This window comes from Pholcus phalangioides, unplaced genomic scaffold, assembly GCF_987345545.1.
Source record: "Pholcus phalangioides strain wild (caught in Gottingen) unplaced genomic scaffold, Ppha-v1.0 ptg000007l_1, whole genome shotgun sequence".
Classification (NCBI taxonomy): domain Eukaryota; kingdom Metazoa; phylum Arthropoda; class Arachnida; order Araneae; family Pholcidae; genus Pholcus; species Pholcus phalangioides.
Genome location: NW_028301600.1, coordinates 42,520,241 through 42,537,575, shown reverse-complemented (window position 1 = coordinate 42,537,575; position 17,335 = coordinate 42,520,241). Strand labels below are relative to the sequence as shown.

The 17,335-nt window shown below is 38.3% G+C and overlaps 1 protein-coding gene across 1 annotated transcript; it reads right to left on the bottom strand.

The window, feature by feature from the left end:
• Positions 1-382: 382 nt before the first annotated feature.
• Positions 383-16,255, bottom strand: LOC149085318 (agrin-like). Its single transcript, XM_089233259.1, has 3 exons — positions 15,724-16,255; positions 4,769-4,804; positions 383-926 (listed from the first exon to the last, which is right to left on the bottom strand). The coding sequence occupies exons 1-3, from the start codon at positions 16,142-16,144 to the stop codon at positions 706-708; spliced, it is 678 nt and encodes a 225-aa protein (XP_089089385.1). The 5' UTR covers positions 16,145-16,255; the 3' UTR covers positions 383-705.
• Between the last annotated feature and the right edge of the window lie 1,080 nt (positions 16,256-17,335).

Below are 17,335 nucleotides of genomic sequence, written 5' to 3'. Positions count from 1 at the left end.
GAAATAAAGATCGCATGCTAAGAACATAATTTGGTATCTGTCTTTCGTTTTCATCGTATTCCTTGAAATTTCTTCAAGATGTTGTTTTTCCTTCGGTATGTAAATGTTTATCTGGCAGCCACATCAACCATTCGTTCGATAATTCTGCGTTTGAATCTCCAAAACCAGCTACCAGCTTAGTTTGGGGGTTTGTCTTTAAAATATAATTTTCGGTCTAGGTACCCCTCGTGTACTATCAAGGCCGCTTGAAAGTAGACTCTTAATGCAGCTTTGTATACTATGGTGTGACACAAAGGAACAAAATGATAGAATGAGATAGAACCAGAAAAAACACTTTTACGCATAATACTGTAATATTAAAATTCCAAAAACTGCATAGTAATCACTATATTGGAAGTTTTATTGTTTGTACTTCTAATTCTAAATACATTAAATAAAATAAATTGGCCAGAAAAGTTAATCACAAACATCTCTAAAGCTGGATCTACACTAGCAGAATTCTGCAACGCAAAAACTGGTTTTAAAGTGTGACTAGCGCAGCGTGGGTGATTTTTAAAATGGTCTATTTGGCGTAGCAACACCCCAAAACGGGTTTTTGCGCTGCGGAGTTCTTCTGGTGTGGAACCATCTTAAGATGTATTACACATCAATGTCAACAAAATAGCACCTCGACGGTAAAAGGAAACATGAAAAGCATGTATTTTTTTAAATGCCTCGAACGCAAGCACCTTCATGTTTGACGTATGTTCTCGTTTGCTTGCGACACGAGTCCAGTCTCATCTGACATTCCGTGTTGTACGTGAAGCCGTCATTTGCACAAATTGGACTGTAAGATCCTTGGCAAGCATGCGTGCATCTGCATAAAGCTCTGTTGTTATCTTCGTAGCAATCACCGTTGAATGGACAGTACTTTTTCTCGCAAGGCTCTATTTATATAAATAAAATATACGGACAGTAGTTTAAATTGCAACTTTAGTAAACTTTGCTTATCTCTATGGTGAAATGGAGAGTAGTCCAAAGTAGAATGCAAAGAATCGCCAAAAAAGTTAGAGAATCTTTCTTTTTTTTAATTCCCTAGATTCCTTACATAGTGAATTTAGCCCACACCAGCTATAGTAGACTCATTGGCGTACGGAAAGGGAGGGTTGGGGTTCTAACCAAAGCCTCCTAGAAGTACGTATACTCCTAAGAAGTAGTATCTAGGAGGCTTTGTTACCCCTTGAGCCAAGATTATAGTGTTTATTTTGCAGGGAAAAAAGTAAACCCCTCTCAGAAGACAAAAAATCTGAACCCCCCCTCGAGAAAATTCTGCGTACGCCTATGAGTAGACTATATAGCTGGCATTGATGCCGTTCGATTAGAACAGGTAAGTGAAAGAAAAGAGGACAGGGTTACACTAGGGGCGACAAATTGGTGCTATTCGGGCTAGTCTCCATGCTCACCGCTATACAGGCGTCCCTCGCTTTACGCGATTAATTGGTTCCATAAATTGGTTCCATGATCGCGTAAAGTGTGTTGAATTTAACATGGGTAAGATAGGGGTTTTCTTCAGAAGCATAAGAAAACAATAAACCACACTTCCAGCAGCAAAATATTTGTTTTATTTTTTGAATTATTCAAACTTAAATAAATCTCATCAATTTAGGCTATATGAATAAATTTAATAAATGCTTTTGCTACTGTCTTTTTTTCCTTACTTCCGATTGATTTTAGTATAAATGTGGATGTTTTCTTTCCTGAAGAGCATGATATGATAATCCGATAACGTTTCTAATGAAAGTAGTCGAGATTCAGCTGATAAGCAGCATTCTTCGCCTCTGTATAAAAAACTTGAGGAGCACAGCTATATAGAGGTTTCTGAATACCCCTCGCAAATATGATAAATCTATATTAATTAGGATCATTTTCTTCGATTAAAATTCTGATGGCATCGTCGATGTGTTATCAAAAGATGCTCATTAGTGAGATCTGGTGAAATGGATTTGAGCATTTATCCATATTTAGCTCATTTACATCAACAAATCCAACGGAATTTGTCATCTTGATTATGTCATACCTCTGATTTGCAAGCCCATTTTCAGGATTAAAATCAGCAACTACAGATCAAATTTTGCTGGTCACAATTTTTAAAATGAAGTTTTCAAAATCGCGTCATAGCGAAACCGCGTAAAGCGAGGGATAACTCGATCGAATTTAAGTTAACAATGCAAAAGGTTTATATTTATAATATAGGATGATCCAAGTCATTTAACATTTCAATAATTCACGGAAAAATGTACGTGGAGGGATAAAAATTGACACATGCTGAAAACGACATGCTGGTTTTTATATATTGAAACTTTAAAAAAATAATTGCAAAAATGGACAGATTTTTAATCTACCTTTCATTGACCATTTTTGTCGCACCACGGTCATTTTCTGTACACGAGGGCTAATTAGACCGGTACCTACAATTTATTGCCGATTCCAAACGGCAGGCTTGTTTTTTATACTCATCGAGAGGATGGTGCGCTAACCCCTCGATGGGGAATTCCCTGCGGTAGAAATTTTTTCTGTGGTCATGTCGCCGTTTCTGTTGTACCCCTGTGTCAGGAAAGTTTTCTGATAAGGACGAACCGGGTATCGAACTCGTGACACCTCTAAACATCCTTTGGTACTTCAAGCGAGTATCTTATCGACCTGGGCTACCGCACCCTAATCTACCTTTAATTAATATATTGATTAATCTTTGCCTAACAGGTGCATTGTAATGCTAATTCTCGCTTTTGTTATCAGATGAAGCGCCATCTGTTGATATATTTGTAAATTAGTTTTTAGGTTTGCGATAATACCCCATGTCGTCTCCAGCATGTGTGTTCATCTCTCTGCGTACATTGTTCCGTGAATTATTGAACTTTCAAATTTTAACTAACTTTTGGATCACCCCGTATAATAACAGGTTTTAGCATCGGTGAGTGAGAGCACGGTGAGATAGGTGTGTATTCACCGTTCATGAAAACTTTGGAAAAGCAGGCTTAAAAGATGAACGTTTGATCATATGCAAATTCTGATAAATATGTGTATATGACGTGTCAGGTAGGTGAGAGTATATAAAAGTTAAAAATTACAGGCTGGGTTAAGAGTCGGAACGCATAACTCGTGCGGGCAAGAAGATGCTCAAGCGCAATATATGTTGATTGGACTAATGTTTCATTGCATATATTCGCGGATCAACTGTATTCAAACGATCCATTGGTCGTGAGAACAGGGCCGCAACTAGAAACGGAAATCCACTCTGTCGCCCGAGGCTAGTATACATTTTGGCACCCCTCATATCATTTTGACCGGGGAAAAAAAAGTAAATTCGGTGCCCTTCGTGCTCCAGCGCCCGGAGCACCAGATACTCTAGTTGTGGTTGTGGCCCCCACGTGAGAATGTCTCGGTCTAAACCCTACCGAAAAAGTATGGGGGAACGAGCATACTCTCTTGCAAAAACAATTGTATGCAAATGGGTAACAATATTCATCAATCGATGACTTGAACTCTGAGAAAACATGGATATCTATAGGAGCTAGCATGTTTGAGGCCCCATTACAACAAAATGGAAAGTCCATACTAGCTGATGAAAGTAGTTTGTGAGTTGAAATTTTTTCATATAAAATATTTTTTTTTGTATTTTCGATAACGTTGTTTTCATTTGTAATATGTATTCATTTTAGAAATGTGACTAAAACTGCTGTGGGAAAAGTAGGTATTTTGTATATCTGCGATTGCCAACTCTATACCATAGAAATACTTTGGCTCACTCAGCCTTAGCGTCTAAGGTATCAGTTTGTGGGACACTGATATGGATTAAAAACTTGCTTCGATAAAAAAAAAATAACCTGGATGTTTCATGAGAAAGTATGCTGATAATTTGATGAAGTCGCATATATTTGTCATTTTATATACCCGAAGAATAGTCGCACATATTTTGTATACACAGTATCAGGGTGTATGATGCTTGCCACGAAATAAATGTTGGAGATTTGCAGGATGTACAAGGTGCCCGAAAAAATGACAACTTTGAAGGTGTATAAAAGCGGTTTGCGATAGAAATGCATATTTTTCCTGTATTTTTTTTATCAGAGCCAGTAAGTTTTGAATCGAACCGAAAACGTACAAACTTCGCTCATAAATGGCACTAGTCTGAAACTAACAGTTATAAACCTCACGATGTATCTCCATTCTCAGTTGCTACATAGTCCCATAACACCATTCACGATTACGTGAGACAATGTCTTGACCTGGCTGGATGCACGCGCATTAATGCGATGTTCCTATTTCGTAACAGTTTGTGTATTTTTCAAGGTAAAACTGATTTTTACAAATCAACCCACAACTCGACAGGAAATCGGGTGCATCTCCACCTACTGGTAAAATTTATAACTAGTTTATATAAATTTCGGAACGAATCGAAATCTACTGGTCGCTCAATTAATTAAATGACTTTCTACGGCAAATTGTTTTTCCACATTCACCTTCAAAATTGTGCAGTCGTTTTCTGAAAACCCTGTATGTACTTTGACCTTTGAAGACCAAGCACACCCCTCTACCCTATATGTACTGCATTGCAATTTTATTTTTTTTATCGCGTTTTGGAAAGAGCGGAGTGATCAATCTCGTTAAAATTCATTTTAAGCTTATATTTTTGTTCCTTAATAAAAATCGACAAAGATAAACTAAATCAAAAAGCAGTCTGCTCCATTGCATTAAATAACGTCGAAAAAGAAAAATCGAACATATATACCTTCTCTTATTGGAGGCCGCCTTCTATGTGGAAGATCTGTAAATAAAAATTTTGTGAGTTAAAATCCACTTGAATCGCAGACTTGATGAATTTCTAGTGCAAAATATCCAACGCAAAATCACAATCATGAAAAAAAGACACTGGTAACCATTTTTTAAGTTTTATTGCCTTATCAGAGACACTCGCACCCAGCTTTAATTCATGTTATGATCTAACCCAGTATAAAAAAACCAAGCTATTCGTTATTACACTTCGAGACAAAAAAGGGACTTATGCAGTCAAACTCAGCAATAACTACAATAGTAGATGGTCTGGCTTTGTTTATATAGAGAATAATGGTTATGAACCTTGTGTATAACGTCGATGAAAACGCAATGACCTCGGATGTAACGAAATATTTTCGTCGCTATTGCCAAGAAGTTCCTAGAATTTGCCTCTCAATGTGATGAGCACTGTCTCTGTTCTTTTATTGATACCACACATTAAAAAAAAAAAATTTAGATTACATGTTTGATGCTCCGGCTTGCTCATTGACATGACCCGTATGTATATTTCAGTTTTTGTCCTTCCCGCCTTTTCGTCCTTTTTTAAAAAAAAAATGCGAAATGCCCCTTTTTTCTCAATGAAGCTTATTGTAATTCATAATCTTTTTACTGATTTCTATCATCCTTGATTCTAGCAACTTGCATAATTTATAAATTATGATATGCAGGTAATGCATACGAGTTGAAATATGGCGAGAAGAATTTTTATATTTTAGTTAATTTTTTTCTTTCGTTAAATACCTTTTTAATCACTGAAGATATGCAACACCACTGCATTTCTCACCAAGGGTTATTTATAATTATTCTTTGGTAATTTCACCGACAATTGGCAACATTTTTGGTGAGAATTGACAAGGTTTTGTACTTACGATTCGAAAATTTCTCTTTTTTTCTGTCAAATATGATCATCCTTATCACAGTGAAATAACTTCATGCATAGTATTTGATTGCATCTGAAAAAATAACTTAAAAATGTAAACTTCTGTTATAACGAAAAAATTTCTCGGAATCTTTGATGTCGTTACCAAGGCCTGTTCCTCGTAACGTCAGGCCCTGGGCAAACATGGCCCCCCTTTATACAGGGCGTCCACAATTAAAAGACCCTATTTTAAACTAGCCTAAAGGCGAAACCAGTCATCAGAAAATTGTGAAATTTTGTGGAGGACTTCATGAAGTGATGGGAATTTGTTTCAGGGGAAAAAAATTAGTTGCACATGGGTGTGCCGCCACCACCACAGGGCGTTTTATTAAGAAATGACACATTTAGGCAAACGTTTACAATTTTAACAATTGTTAAGCACTTTTACAATTGTTACTGCAACAAAACATGTTCCACATGATGGGCATCATTTTCAGATACCACGTGAAATCGTAAGATGGCATGTTCCACAACTGACCGAAGTGTGTGCGGGGAAATGTTCAGCACATGGCGTAAAATGCTGCCTTTAAGGTCAGGTAAAGTTCTTGGATTATCACGACTTACTAGACGTTTCAAATGCTCCCAAAGCCAAAAATCGCATGGATTAAGGTCCAGGAAGGCCATAGATTAGGGAAGTGTCACCTGATGACACGTTCTTCTGTAAAATGTGTTTTAAGAACATTCTTAACACACACTGCAATGTGTGGAGGAGCTCCGTCTTGCATAAAGATTGTGTCTGCAAGGCAGTGACGTGCTTGCAGAGCCGAAACAATTTCGTTCTGTAACAGCAATGCATATCGCTTCCCGGTGATTGACATAGAGTATTGTTATGTAGCAAATTGTGTGTAATTACTATCAAAATAAATTCTAAACTGTCCTAGGCATTCAAAGTATGCTTCTGAAGTATTGCTTACTTTGTATCTTCATCGGGGTATTCAATTTTTACATTCAGAAATTAAATAAGATGAGAAAGTACGGTAAAACCTCCCATAACGGTGACCTCTGAACAACGGACACATTTTCTTGGAACAGAACGCATCCTATTAAGGTTAATCTCCGAACAACGGTTTCCAAATGAATGTAATGATACATTATCACACAAGAAAAACAACAATAAAAAGATTTGCTTTGAAGAAGTTTTTTCTTCCTTGAGCCCTTCGAACATAATAACTACGGTTTCCAAAATGTGGTCCGCGGACCTTGAAGGTTCCTCAAGCAAATACTAACAAGTGCACTAGACGCGTTTAAGAAAGAACAAAGCAGAATGTAGGGTTAAAATTTAGTAATTAGAGCTATGTCATAGACCAGAGTCCTTGTTTTCCATGCTGTTTGACCAACGATGGGCTAATTTTCCATTAGCGTGGTCAGCGCTAACGTGCCGACTGTTTTCGCGCCAAAATTGGCAACCTTGATAGCCGATATAGCCCAATAGCCTGTTTGTTGGTTTTGGCAACCCTTTATCAAACCACATTAATTATACGCATATTTCTTTGTTTTTTGTGTATAATTTCTTTGTAGTTTTCCGTATATCCCGCATATTTCAATTGATTATCGCACATTGCCACATATCAGATTGGTTTCATGTAATAAATTGAATTTTTTGTGCCATTGTGTATTCTTTGTCGGCCATCTTGAATTGACCTGTGATTGCTTGGAGCGAAAAAATTAAATAGAAAAAAATTATTGTTAATTTTTAATATCACATGATCAAAAATTTGAAATCGTGATCCGCCTTCAGCTGTTTGAATATATACAGTCAAACCTCGTTAATAAGTTACTCTTGGGAGACAAAAATATGACTTCGTAACAGTGACTCGTTAAACGGAGTAAGCTATGACCGCGCCGATTCCCGTCTTCCTATTGATGCATTCATGCAAAAAAATTAAATTTTAGTTATTTAAATGAGTTCGGTCATGAAAAATTTATTACTCGAGTTTTCCTTGATAAATTAATATTTATTTGCTACATAATTACGCATTTGAACAACACAAAATATTACCTTTTTCGGTTTTTAAAAATTTCCAAATTTTTCCGCATGTTTGAAACCAAAGTATTGTTGTCTTGTATGGCAGTTTAATCCTTTTCGAACATCATAAATGAAAATAAAACATTCTTTGAGTTCGAAAAAAAAAAAATTTTCCACTGAAAAAAACACTGGCGAATTTTGGTTGTGTGGAAAATTGGTAGTTGAAGAAGCGAGCTTTTCTCAAAGAAAGATAGAAATTGGAAGTCTGTTGTGCTTGGTATAAATTTTCTTAATAGGTCGATTTTTCATGTTCCTCAATTATGACGCTGCTTTGTCTTTGAAGGTGAAAGAGGGTTTTTTTTTTTTTTTTAATTTGGACAATACATTTTGACAGTATTTAGAACACAGAGTTACAGATGTTAAGATCTGTCGTCCAGCTAAGATTTGTTTAAAACGTCAAGAAGTGGACAAAAATGTTGAGCAGCTTAACTAAACTTTTTTTTTCTCTAAAAAAATATCGAATTTCTACCATGGACACTTTTTCAGCCAAAGCTGACAGGGGTGGTAGGCACGATGATGCTTGATGGGGGAGGGGCCCCACGATGATGTCAATTCATATATACGCATATACATTAGATCAGTGGGCTCCACATTTGACGCTAGGGGGATGGGCCGTATCTCCACCCATGTTGGCAAGAAAAAAAAATCCAGGTGAACCGTTTCTGAATAAGAAATAGCTCAATGTTAAAAGAATCTGTCAACGAGCCCGCAGTGAAAGGTGAGGGCTTTCCAATGGCTTCTGATTGAAGCTTGAAATGCTAGGTAGACGTTTGACGTGGTAAGAGTGAACGTTAAACTCATCGTGTATATTGTACGAAGAGTTTCGGATTTGAATGGTAATTTTCGAAAGTGCTTTCACAAAAAGTAACTCCTTTAAACAGAATGGGGTGACGCATTATCAGGAGTTTAATAACATTGGAAACCCCCCCCCCCCTCCACAGAGAATTGGGATTTCCAAAAAGTGACCAGAGGTAAGCGGAGTGACATGTTACTCGAGTGACGCACTAATGAGGTTTGACTGTGCTCTCAGCGTATAAATTTGTTGGTTTAAAAAATAAAACCGTTTGTATTGCATTGAAAATAGAACGATTGAACGATTGTGTGTCTCGGAACGAGTGGTGGAAATATCTACCTTGTTTGCACCGCTGTACAGTGATCAGATACGAAAAAAAAAGATATCGTAGAGTTGCGTGAATTACTGTAGAGGTTGAAGCAACGTGATCGGCTGTATGTAAAAAATTGTGGAATAGCGGTGCACGTGCGAAATATGTGCCTGGGTAAGCACTATTTGAAGATACTGCCCTAGATAAAAACAAAAAATAGCTGATTGCATCCAGGGCCGCAACTAGATGCTTGGTCACCTGGGGCAAGCGTGCAATTGACGCCCCCTTGTAATGTTGGAGAGGTTTCAGAATGAAATTGCGCCCTCTCGGATCTAGAGCCCGAGACACGAGACCCGCCTGCTCCCCCCCCCCCCTAGTTGCGGCCCTGATTGCATCGGAGGATGAATGTGATCTGAAGAATACATGTCCCAGGATACAAGAGTTATGGAGCAGCTGGACACATTTTTTTTCATGAAATTTTGAATGAAGTTAACAATAGAAAATCACAAAGTTCTTCATATGAAAAAAAATCGCGCATCTTTCAATGCAAAATAAATGGCTATAAAACATCTAATTAATTATGAAATGGGTTGTTATAATTGTACAAGCTGATCATTTTCATTGATCATTTTTGTCGCACCACGGTCATTTTCTGCACACGAGGGCTAATTAGACCGGGACCTACAATTTATTGCCGATTCCGAACGGCAGGCTTGTTTTTCATACTCATCGAGAGGTTGGTGCGCTAACCCCTCGATGGAGGACTCCCTACGGTAGCAATCTTTGCTGCGGTCAAGTCGCCGTTTTTTGTTGTACCCCTGTGTCAGGAAAGTTTTCTGACAAGGACGAACTGGGTATCGAACTCGCGACACCTCTAAACATCCTTTGGTACTTTAGGCGAGCATCTTATCGACCGGGCTACCGCGCCCAATTGTACAAGCAATCAAAAAATTTAATAAGCCTATGTTTCGGAAATACTCAACCTCTTAACAAGGGTAACCTCCCAATAAAGATCACATTTCAAGGTCACGTTAGTCGCCGTTGTTGGGAGGTTTCACTGTATATACTTGCCGCGCGAACAAACTCTTAACCCTTTAATGCATGATTTTTTTTTTCTTTCGAGCTGAGGTTTATGACACGTATAGAAAGCGGGGAAAAATCGTTTAAAAAAATCCATTTATAATTTTAGTGCTTATACAGGGCCTTAAAGAGGATGTACAGAGCCTCAAAAATCGCATATGGAATACAGTCAAACCTCTTTCCTGAAAATTATCTCGAAAAACTCATCTCGAAAGATGGAAAAATCCTTGTATTTAGTTTACTAAATCAATGCATTTTCACCTCTTTGTCTCGAAGTAATTTTCGAAAAACTCTATCTCGAAGGCCAAGCCCAATGATAGTAAAAAGAAAACACGCGAAAATTCCTTTTTTTTTCTTTCGCGTAAATCTTTCTTTTCTCCGGAGGTGAAAGAAACTGATAAGAAAGAATAATTCGTATTATATATATAGCCTATGGTGTTGATAGATCTTGTCAATCATAAGCGGATACGATGATTGACGGGGGTTGAATGCTTAATCACACAACATTGCAAAAAAGCAGCCAACAGACAATTCAAAATTTCTTAAAGAAAGCTGCGGATTCGGAACCGTTCATCTCAGTGATGAAGGATCAGATCTGGTGGTTTTCTCGAATTCCAATGAATCTCAGAACAATGCTGAAGATGAAATTTCAGAACATTGAGGCATTACAAAAACACTTGAAGCTAAAATTTTCATTTTCCGGTTTTGTCGAAATAGATAGTTCACTACAAACTTGCAGCACCTTGACTGATACCGAAATTATCGCTGAATGTATGGCAAAAATACAGCAGAAGATACTTCAGAGGAATTAGAAAAAGGTAACCGTGGAAAATGTTGGCGCAGAGTTTTTACAACATGCATTTATTTTCTGGAGCAAACTAAGAAGATGGGGCCCAAAATATTTGCAGCTCTTGCTAGTATAGATGAAATTGTGCAGGCTCAAAGAGCAAAAAATATGCGTCAATCTGAGCTTATTGATTATTTCGAATAAAGTATGTAAATAAAATTGAATTGAACAAAAAGAAATTCGAACGTCGTTTAGTGTATTTGCAATTTAATACGAAGCTATCCTGTTTTTCACGACGTCATACCCTTTGTTCGTAAAAAGTGCGTTTGTACATCGCGCCCCCTCTGGTTCACGGGTAGCGTGTGTAATCTTTATCTTGAGAAGAAAAGAGCATTCAGAGAGTATAGAAGTGGCGAAGTCACCTGTCATCGTTTACTGATAAAGGGCGTTTAAGAAAGGGATAAGGAATAGTGAAAAGGAAGTTGAATCAAGATTGGCAGATAACATTGGCACTGACACAAAATCATTTTTCAGGTAAGTAAATAGTGGATGTAAGGGGACAGTAGGTCCCCTCTCGTTAGAAGGGCCAAGAGTAGAGAGTAATGCAAGCATGTGTAGTGCATTTAATGATTTTTTTCGCGTCAGTTTTTAATAGAGGTGGTGATAGCCAAAGTACGGATGTGTCATGGGGTGATAAAGCCCTCAACGGTATTCAGTTGGAAGATGAAATCCTAAAACTTCTAAAAAATGTATGTGTAAGCAAAGCGCCGGGACCAGATGATATGCTTCCTGGGGTTCTTAGGAAATGTGCTGTGTAGTAGTGTTGCTGAGGGTATCGTCCCAGGGAATCGGAAGTTCGCTAATGTGGTTCCAATATTTAAAAAGGGTAGTAGAGAAACCATGTCCAATTACTGTTCAGTGAGTTTTTGACGAACTCCCTCTCGAATTACCAAAAGGCAATTGGTGAAATGGACAGACAAGAATAACGTATTGTCGGAAAACCAGCATGGGTTCAGAAAGGGGAAGTCACGAGTAGCTAACCTCCTTTTGCTTCTATGATTACGTGATCAAGGCTTTGGGGAATGGTAAAAACGTCTATGTTTATCTTGATTTCCAGAAGGCAGTCGATTGGGTCCAACATGGTTACCTCTTTAAGCGCTCATATGTGATTGGGGGCAGTTTCTTGAATTGGATATAATGATTGAGAGATACGTCAAAACGGGTGGTGAACGGGGAATTTTCTGATTGGACTTCTTTTTTTTTGTTTTTCTCACTTTTTATCGATAAACTCGATCAGGGTATCGATGGGATTGTTAGCAAATTTGCTGATGACATGAAGTTAATGGAGTAGTCGGGAATCAAAGCGATGGGGAGTTTATCCAGATTAACTTAATAAGGACTGCAGCATGGGCAAATGAATGGAACATGACATTTAGCGTTGACAAGTGCAAGTGCATGATCGCTTATTTTGGTTTGAACAACCCACGTTTAATTATGAATTGAGTGGTATTCCGGATGCAACTAGAAACACCGATCTGGGTATTTTTATTGACGAGCGGCTTAGGTTGAACACAGACACGCGACTACGAGGTACGGGAGTGCATAATAGAGGCGAGCGACAAAAACAATTGTACTGTTTTGTTCTACACCTTACACTCGAACAGCGAGGCAAAAAAGAGAGAGAGGCCACTCATCGAGGTGCGCGACTTGAACAATCTGGTTTGTTTTTACCGCAAGGTGAGAAATTTCGCTATCTGCTGATTGGTTCGTTTCCTCCCTCTTCTGCGGAGGTATCATCACACCCTTACATTTCAGAACCCCTCCAGCCATTTTCGTTCTCCTTCACTATGTGCGGACATCTCTTCCTTCACCCCTATGTATTTTCTCCTTCCTAGTCGCAATTCTTTTATCTCGTATCATCCTCGCTCTACCATAATCCAGCTTAGGTTTTCTATACACTGTCCAGCGGTGCAAGGGCGTAGCGGGGGGGGGGGACTCTAGGGTCCCGAAATGTGATAAAATGACCGAAAAAGGGGGAAAGGGTGGCCAAATCTGTTGTTCTATCACTTTGGTTCCCCCCCCCCCCAAACGAAATTTCTGGCTACGCCCCTGCAGCGGTTGTCAAAAAAGCGAACAGAATGTTCGGTTTCATTCTTAATATCTATTCGCGATTCGCGTTTTCTTAAAGTGACTTTTCCACTTTCCTGGGGCTTATTTCGTCCTGGACTGGAGTATGCCGTAAGGGTTTTGAGACCTTACCTACAGAGGAATTAGGCTCGATTGGATGGGGGGTGCAGAGAAGAGCTATACGCATGCTCTGGTTAGTACACAAGGCTTGAGCTATGAAGAGAGACTTGGTTTCTTTTATATGTTTACATTGGAAGAACGCAAGTCGGGGGGGACATGATCGAAGTTTTTTAAATTTTTAACGGGATGGATAGGATGGACCATGAATTATTAATATGCCGTTTTTCGAAATTCAATCGACTGCTTCGACAAGGAGACACCAGTATCGATTGGTAAGGGACAACTCAAGGTTGTGGTGTCACAGGGAACATTGCTCTAATAGGGTTGTTAATAAACGGAATAGCTTACCTCCGGGGGTCGTCAATTCGGATACAATCGGCAAGTTTGAAAAGAAATGCGATGAACATATTTGGGAGTAAATCGAGGAACTATCCATGGAGCCGTTCAAGCAAATTGTTAGCAATTTTTGATCCCCCCCCCCCTTGTCAGCAAAATTTCGTCATCAGCTCTGCCCCTCTGAATCCTAACTCATATTTTCATAAAGTGTGGTTGCTGACGTAAGCATTATCCAAACCCCCCCTCCCCCATGTCATAAAAAGTCAGCAAATTGGAACCCCCCCCCCCCATCGTTGATGACGTAATACTTGAACGACCCCATCTATATATATATAAAATACATGTCCTGACTGACTGATTCATCATCGCTGAGCCGAAACCGCTGAAGCTATGAACATGAAATTTTGTCAGCCTTTCCATTTCATTGGGTAAAGACTCGCTATAAACGCGTTTTTCGAAATTCAATCCATAAGGGGGTTCAAAGGTAACGTAGAGAAATCACGCCAAGCCGCAACCGCTGAAGAGAAAATTTCATGAATTCTATCTTCATGAAATTTGGTAAGTGGTTTTATTTCATGACGTAACGTAACGACTCACTAAGAAAGGTTTTTCGAAATTCGATCCCTGAGGGGGTCATAAGAGGGTCGAAGGTGACATAGAGAAATCGCGCCGAGCCGAAACCGCTGAAGCTATAAATATGAAATTTGGTCAGTATTTTTATTTTAGAATCTAGTCACTAAAAAGTGGTTTTTCTAAATTCAACCTCTCTGGGGGATCATATGGTGGTTCGAACGCTACATGGGCCAAGCCTTAAGCTCTGAAGCTACAAATATTAAGTTTGTTTAGTATTATATTTCATAAGTTACCCCATAAAAAAAGACGGGATTTCTGAAAATTCTCAACCCTCAACTGGGTCACGAAGCCTGCAAATGTTATACGGGGAGAATCATCGCCGAGTAATTTTCATATTACCTACTAAATTTCTACGCGAGCGAGCCGTGGGTAGCAGCTAGCTCTTAGATAAAACAACCATGAATATTTTTTTGGGGGCAGTATTATATTTTATGTATTTTATAGTTTTATAATTGCACTTTTCATTGGGTTCTTTCAAACCGAGCAAACTCAGGTCTATCGCCATGGGCAATTTACTACCTAGTGAGTTGTTCCGGAAGTGTGTGTGTTAACAGTCTGAGTGCGCATCTAGTGTTGTCTGATTTTTCAGTGCCACCATCTAGATTTCAGAAATGAAGTGTAATGATGGAATCCTTGTACCGTTTGTAGGCGTGTTGCTCTCTGTGACGGGGAGATCGGCTCCCATTCGCGCCTCGAAGTTGGGAACAACAGAAAACTGCCTTCAGCCGATCACCACTGTGGCACCAGTGCGGGTTCGAACCTGGGACCTCGCGATGCGAGTCCATCACTATGATCGCTCGATGGCCACAGCGGCTTTTAATTGGGTTGCTGTATTTTAAAAAATGACATCCATATTTTTTTATGGCCATCTTTTTTTCCAGCCACCTCTTTGGGCATTTTACCTGTTGTGGCCTTGTATTTGTATAGTGTGATTGAAGATTGAATTGATTGTGTAACTTAACCAATAATTTCATTAATATGTAGTAAAATATCGTACGGTATTTTTTAATTTTTATTAATCGGATTTTTAACCATTTTTGGTGTGTTTTTCATTTCTTACTAAAAAAAAAAAACTAGATTTCTCGAAAATTCTATTTCGAAATTTTTTTCGGTCCCGTCAGTTTCGAGATAGATGTTCGACTGTAAATGTGTTGAAGTAATAATACTTTCCAAATATATAACTACCTTTGTGATTCAAACTATAGTAAGGAAAAAAATTCAGGTTGCAAACTTCAAAGTAAAAAAAACATAAATGCAAACAAATCGCACATTTTTACAACTTAGCGAAATCACAGCCACACATGCTCTGCAACAAACTAAAAGTTGTCGTTAATTGGAACATCTATACCAGGAAATTCAAAATATGAAATGGATAGGATGGAGAATATGACCACTTTATGTGCAAAGGCAATTATGAATTTTTATCTTCATTACACTGCAGCCAATTTGAACGGTTAAAGGACCATTTGCACATATGCAAAGCTATGTATGCATTCAAGGGTTAAAATTATGGACTTAACAATATCTTTACATTGTAATTACAGATAAGTATTCACGATTCCACTTTTGGCAATATGTTGAAAAGGGGGAGAACAAGACTTAAATATAAAAGACAGGCATAAGTTTTTTTGGAACCCTTTAAATTTCTGAGCCCTTTAAATTAATATCGCATACTGGAATTTTTTTTCAATAGTGAAAAACAGATAAGTATAAATTATCCATATAAATATGTATCGCGTTTTCAACTAATATTAAACAAAAAGAAAAAGATGTCGATTACCTTTTACGGCAGCAGTGATGCGATCCAAATTTAATATGTTGATTTGTAAGAGGCTGGAATTGAGCCTGAATCTCCCCGTTTGCAGCTGTGATAAAAGAAAGATTTTGGAATCTTTGTTACGTACATTACTGCTGCAGATCTCGTTGTTGCCGAATCCTTCCACCAGTAATGATTCTCCGACACCGATGTGGTCACCTTTGACCACTCTCTTGACCAGCACTTCTCCGGAGTACGATGAATCCGGACCACCGTGTAAGCGTTTTACAGTTCCTGTCACGACTACATCCGCCGCGTTCTCTCGGACCTTGAGTCGGTCATCTACGCAATCTCTAAATAAGCGTCTTCTGGCAGCCGATTCGTTGATAAGAACCACGAGAAACGTTAAACACCATAAAGTCTTTCCGAATAGTGACCCACCCATCGAGCTGCCAAACGCATGAGCTATCAACTTTGGCGTTACTAATAACAGGTGTTTTGTTCTCCTAACTTACAAATGAAAGCGCTTTACTCCTGCAAGGTTACCAGTTCTGTGCCTACTCATTGGTTCTAGGTCATTTCGGATCATTTGTGAAAAATATCGTAAGTGGTCAGACAACATCGCAACAAAATACGAGAATATTACTGGTCTCTCCTATCGGTTTCGTTTTCGGAAAACCGACGCGAATTTTGAGTTCTACAATTCATGTTTATACTATAAATATCAGATTTCACCTGGAATTTCTGAGAATTTTGTGAGGCCATGTTTCAGCTGCTGCTTTTGTTTGTTTTTAAATAATGTTTAACACTTAAATGACCGCATATTATTTCCCGTAGGCTTACTCTAAGACCGGCGATTTTCTCGTTTGGAAATGAAAAACAAATACATATAGGAAATTAAAAATCGAGAAACCTCGTTGCCGTTATTTTACGTCTCAGCACTGAAAAACGAGAAATCTCGTGAGCGTTCATTTAAGTGTTAAAATAAGCATTTTATGTCAACTTGGGGAAGACGAGTCTACAGTGTAGCCTTTATCGTGATTAGTGTATTTTGAAAAAAGTTCAGTTTTTGGCACTGCTGTAGATGATTTTTGTTTAACATAAAAGTAATGTTTCTCAATTTTGAATTAATCCCCTTAGCAGCATTGACGAGGTATCTCGTTTTCTTAAAAGTATTTTATTTTAGCAATGCCTAGATATTTGGTAAAGCAGATTCCCCCCCAACGAACGCATTTTCCTAACGTTCTTACTTTGCACTTGCTGAAAATCTGGAAGAAACTAGCTCAATGAAAAAATATATACGCAGTACAGGCATAAGTCGCTTTACGCGATTAATTGGTTCCACGAAATGATCGCATAAGACGAAATCCTGTAAAGCGAGTTGAATTTGAATGGGTAAGATAGGAGTTTGCTTCAGAAGGATAAGAAAAAAATATTCCCTACTCCAGCAGTTAAATAATTTTTTGAACGATTAATTATTCAAACTTATAAATAATTCTAGTCACACACGCACAATTTAGGCTATATAAATAAATTTATACTTTTTTCTTCTGTCTTCACTGAAATTCTGATCGATTCTACTGAATGTGGCTTTTTTCTTTCTTTCCTGAAGAGTTTGCTATGATAGGCTGATAAC

Excerpts from the sequence above, each read along its gene's own strand:
- LOC149085318 (XM_089233259.1), bottom strand. The coding sequence starts at position 16,144 with ATGGGTGGGTCACTATTCGGAAAGACTTTATGGTGTTTAACGTTTCTC. Across the intron at positions 4,805-15,723 it reads CATCACTGCTGCCGTAAAAG|ATCTTCCACATAGAAGGCGG; the intron begins GTAATCGACATC and ends TTTTATTTACAG. Across the intron at positions 927-4,768 it reads GCGGCCTCCAATAAGAGAAG|AGCCTTGCGAGAAAAAGTAC; the intron begins GTATATATGTTC and ends TTATATAAATAG.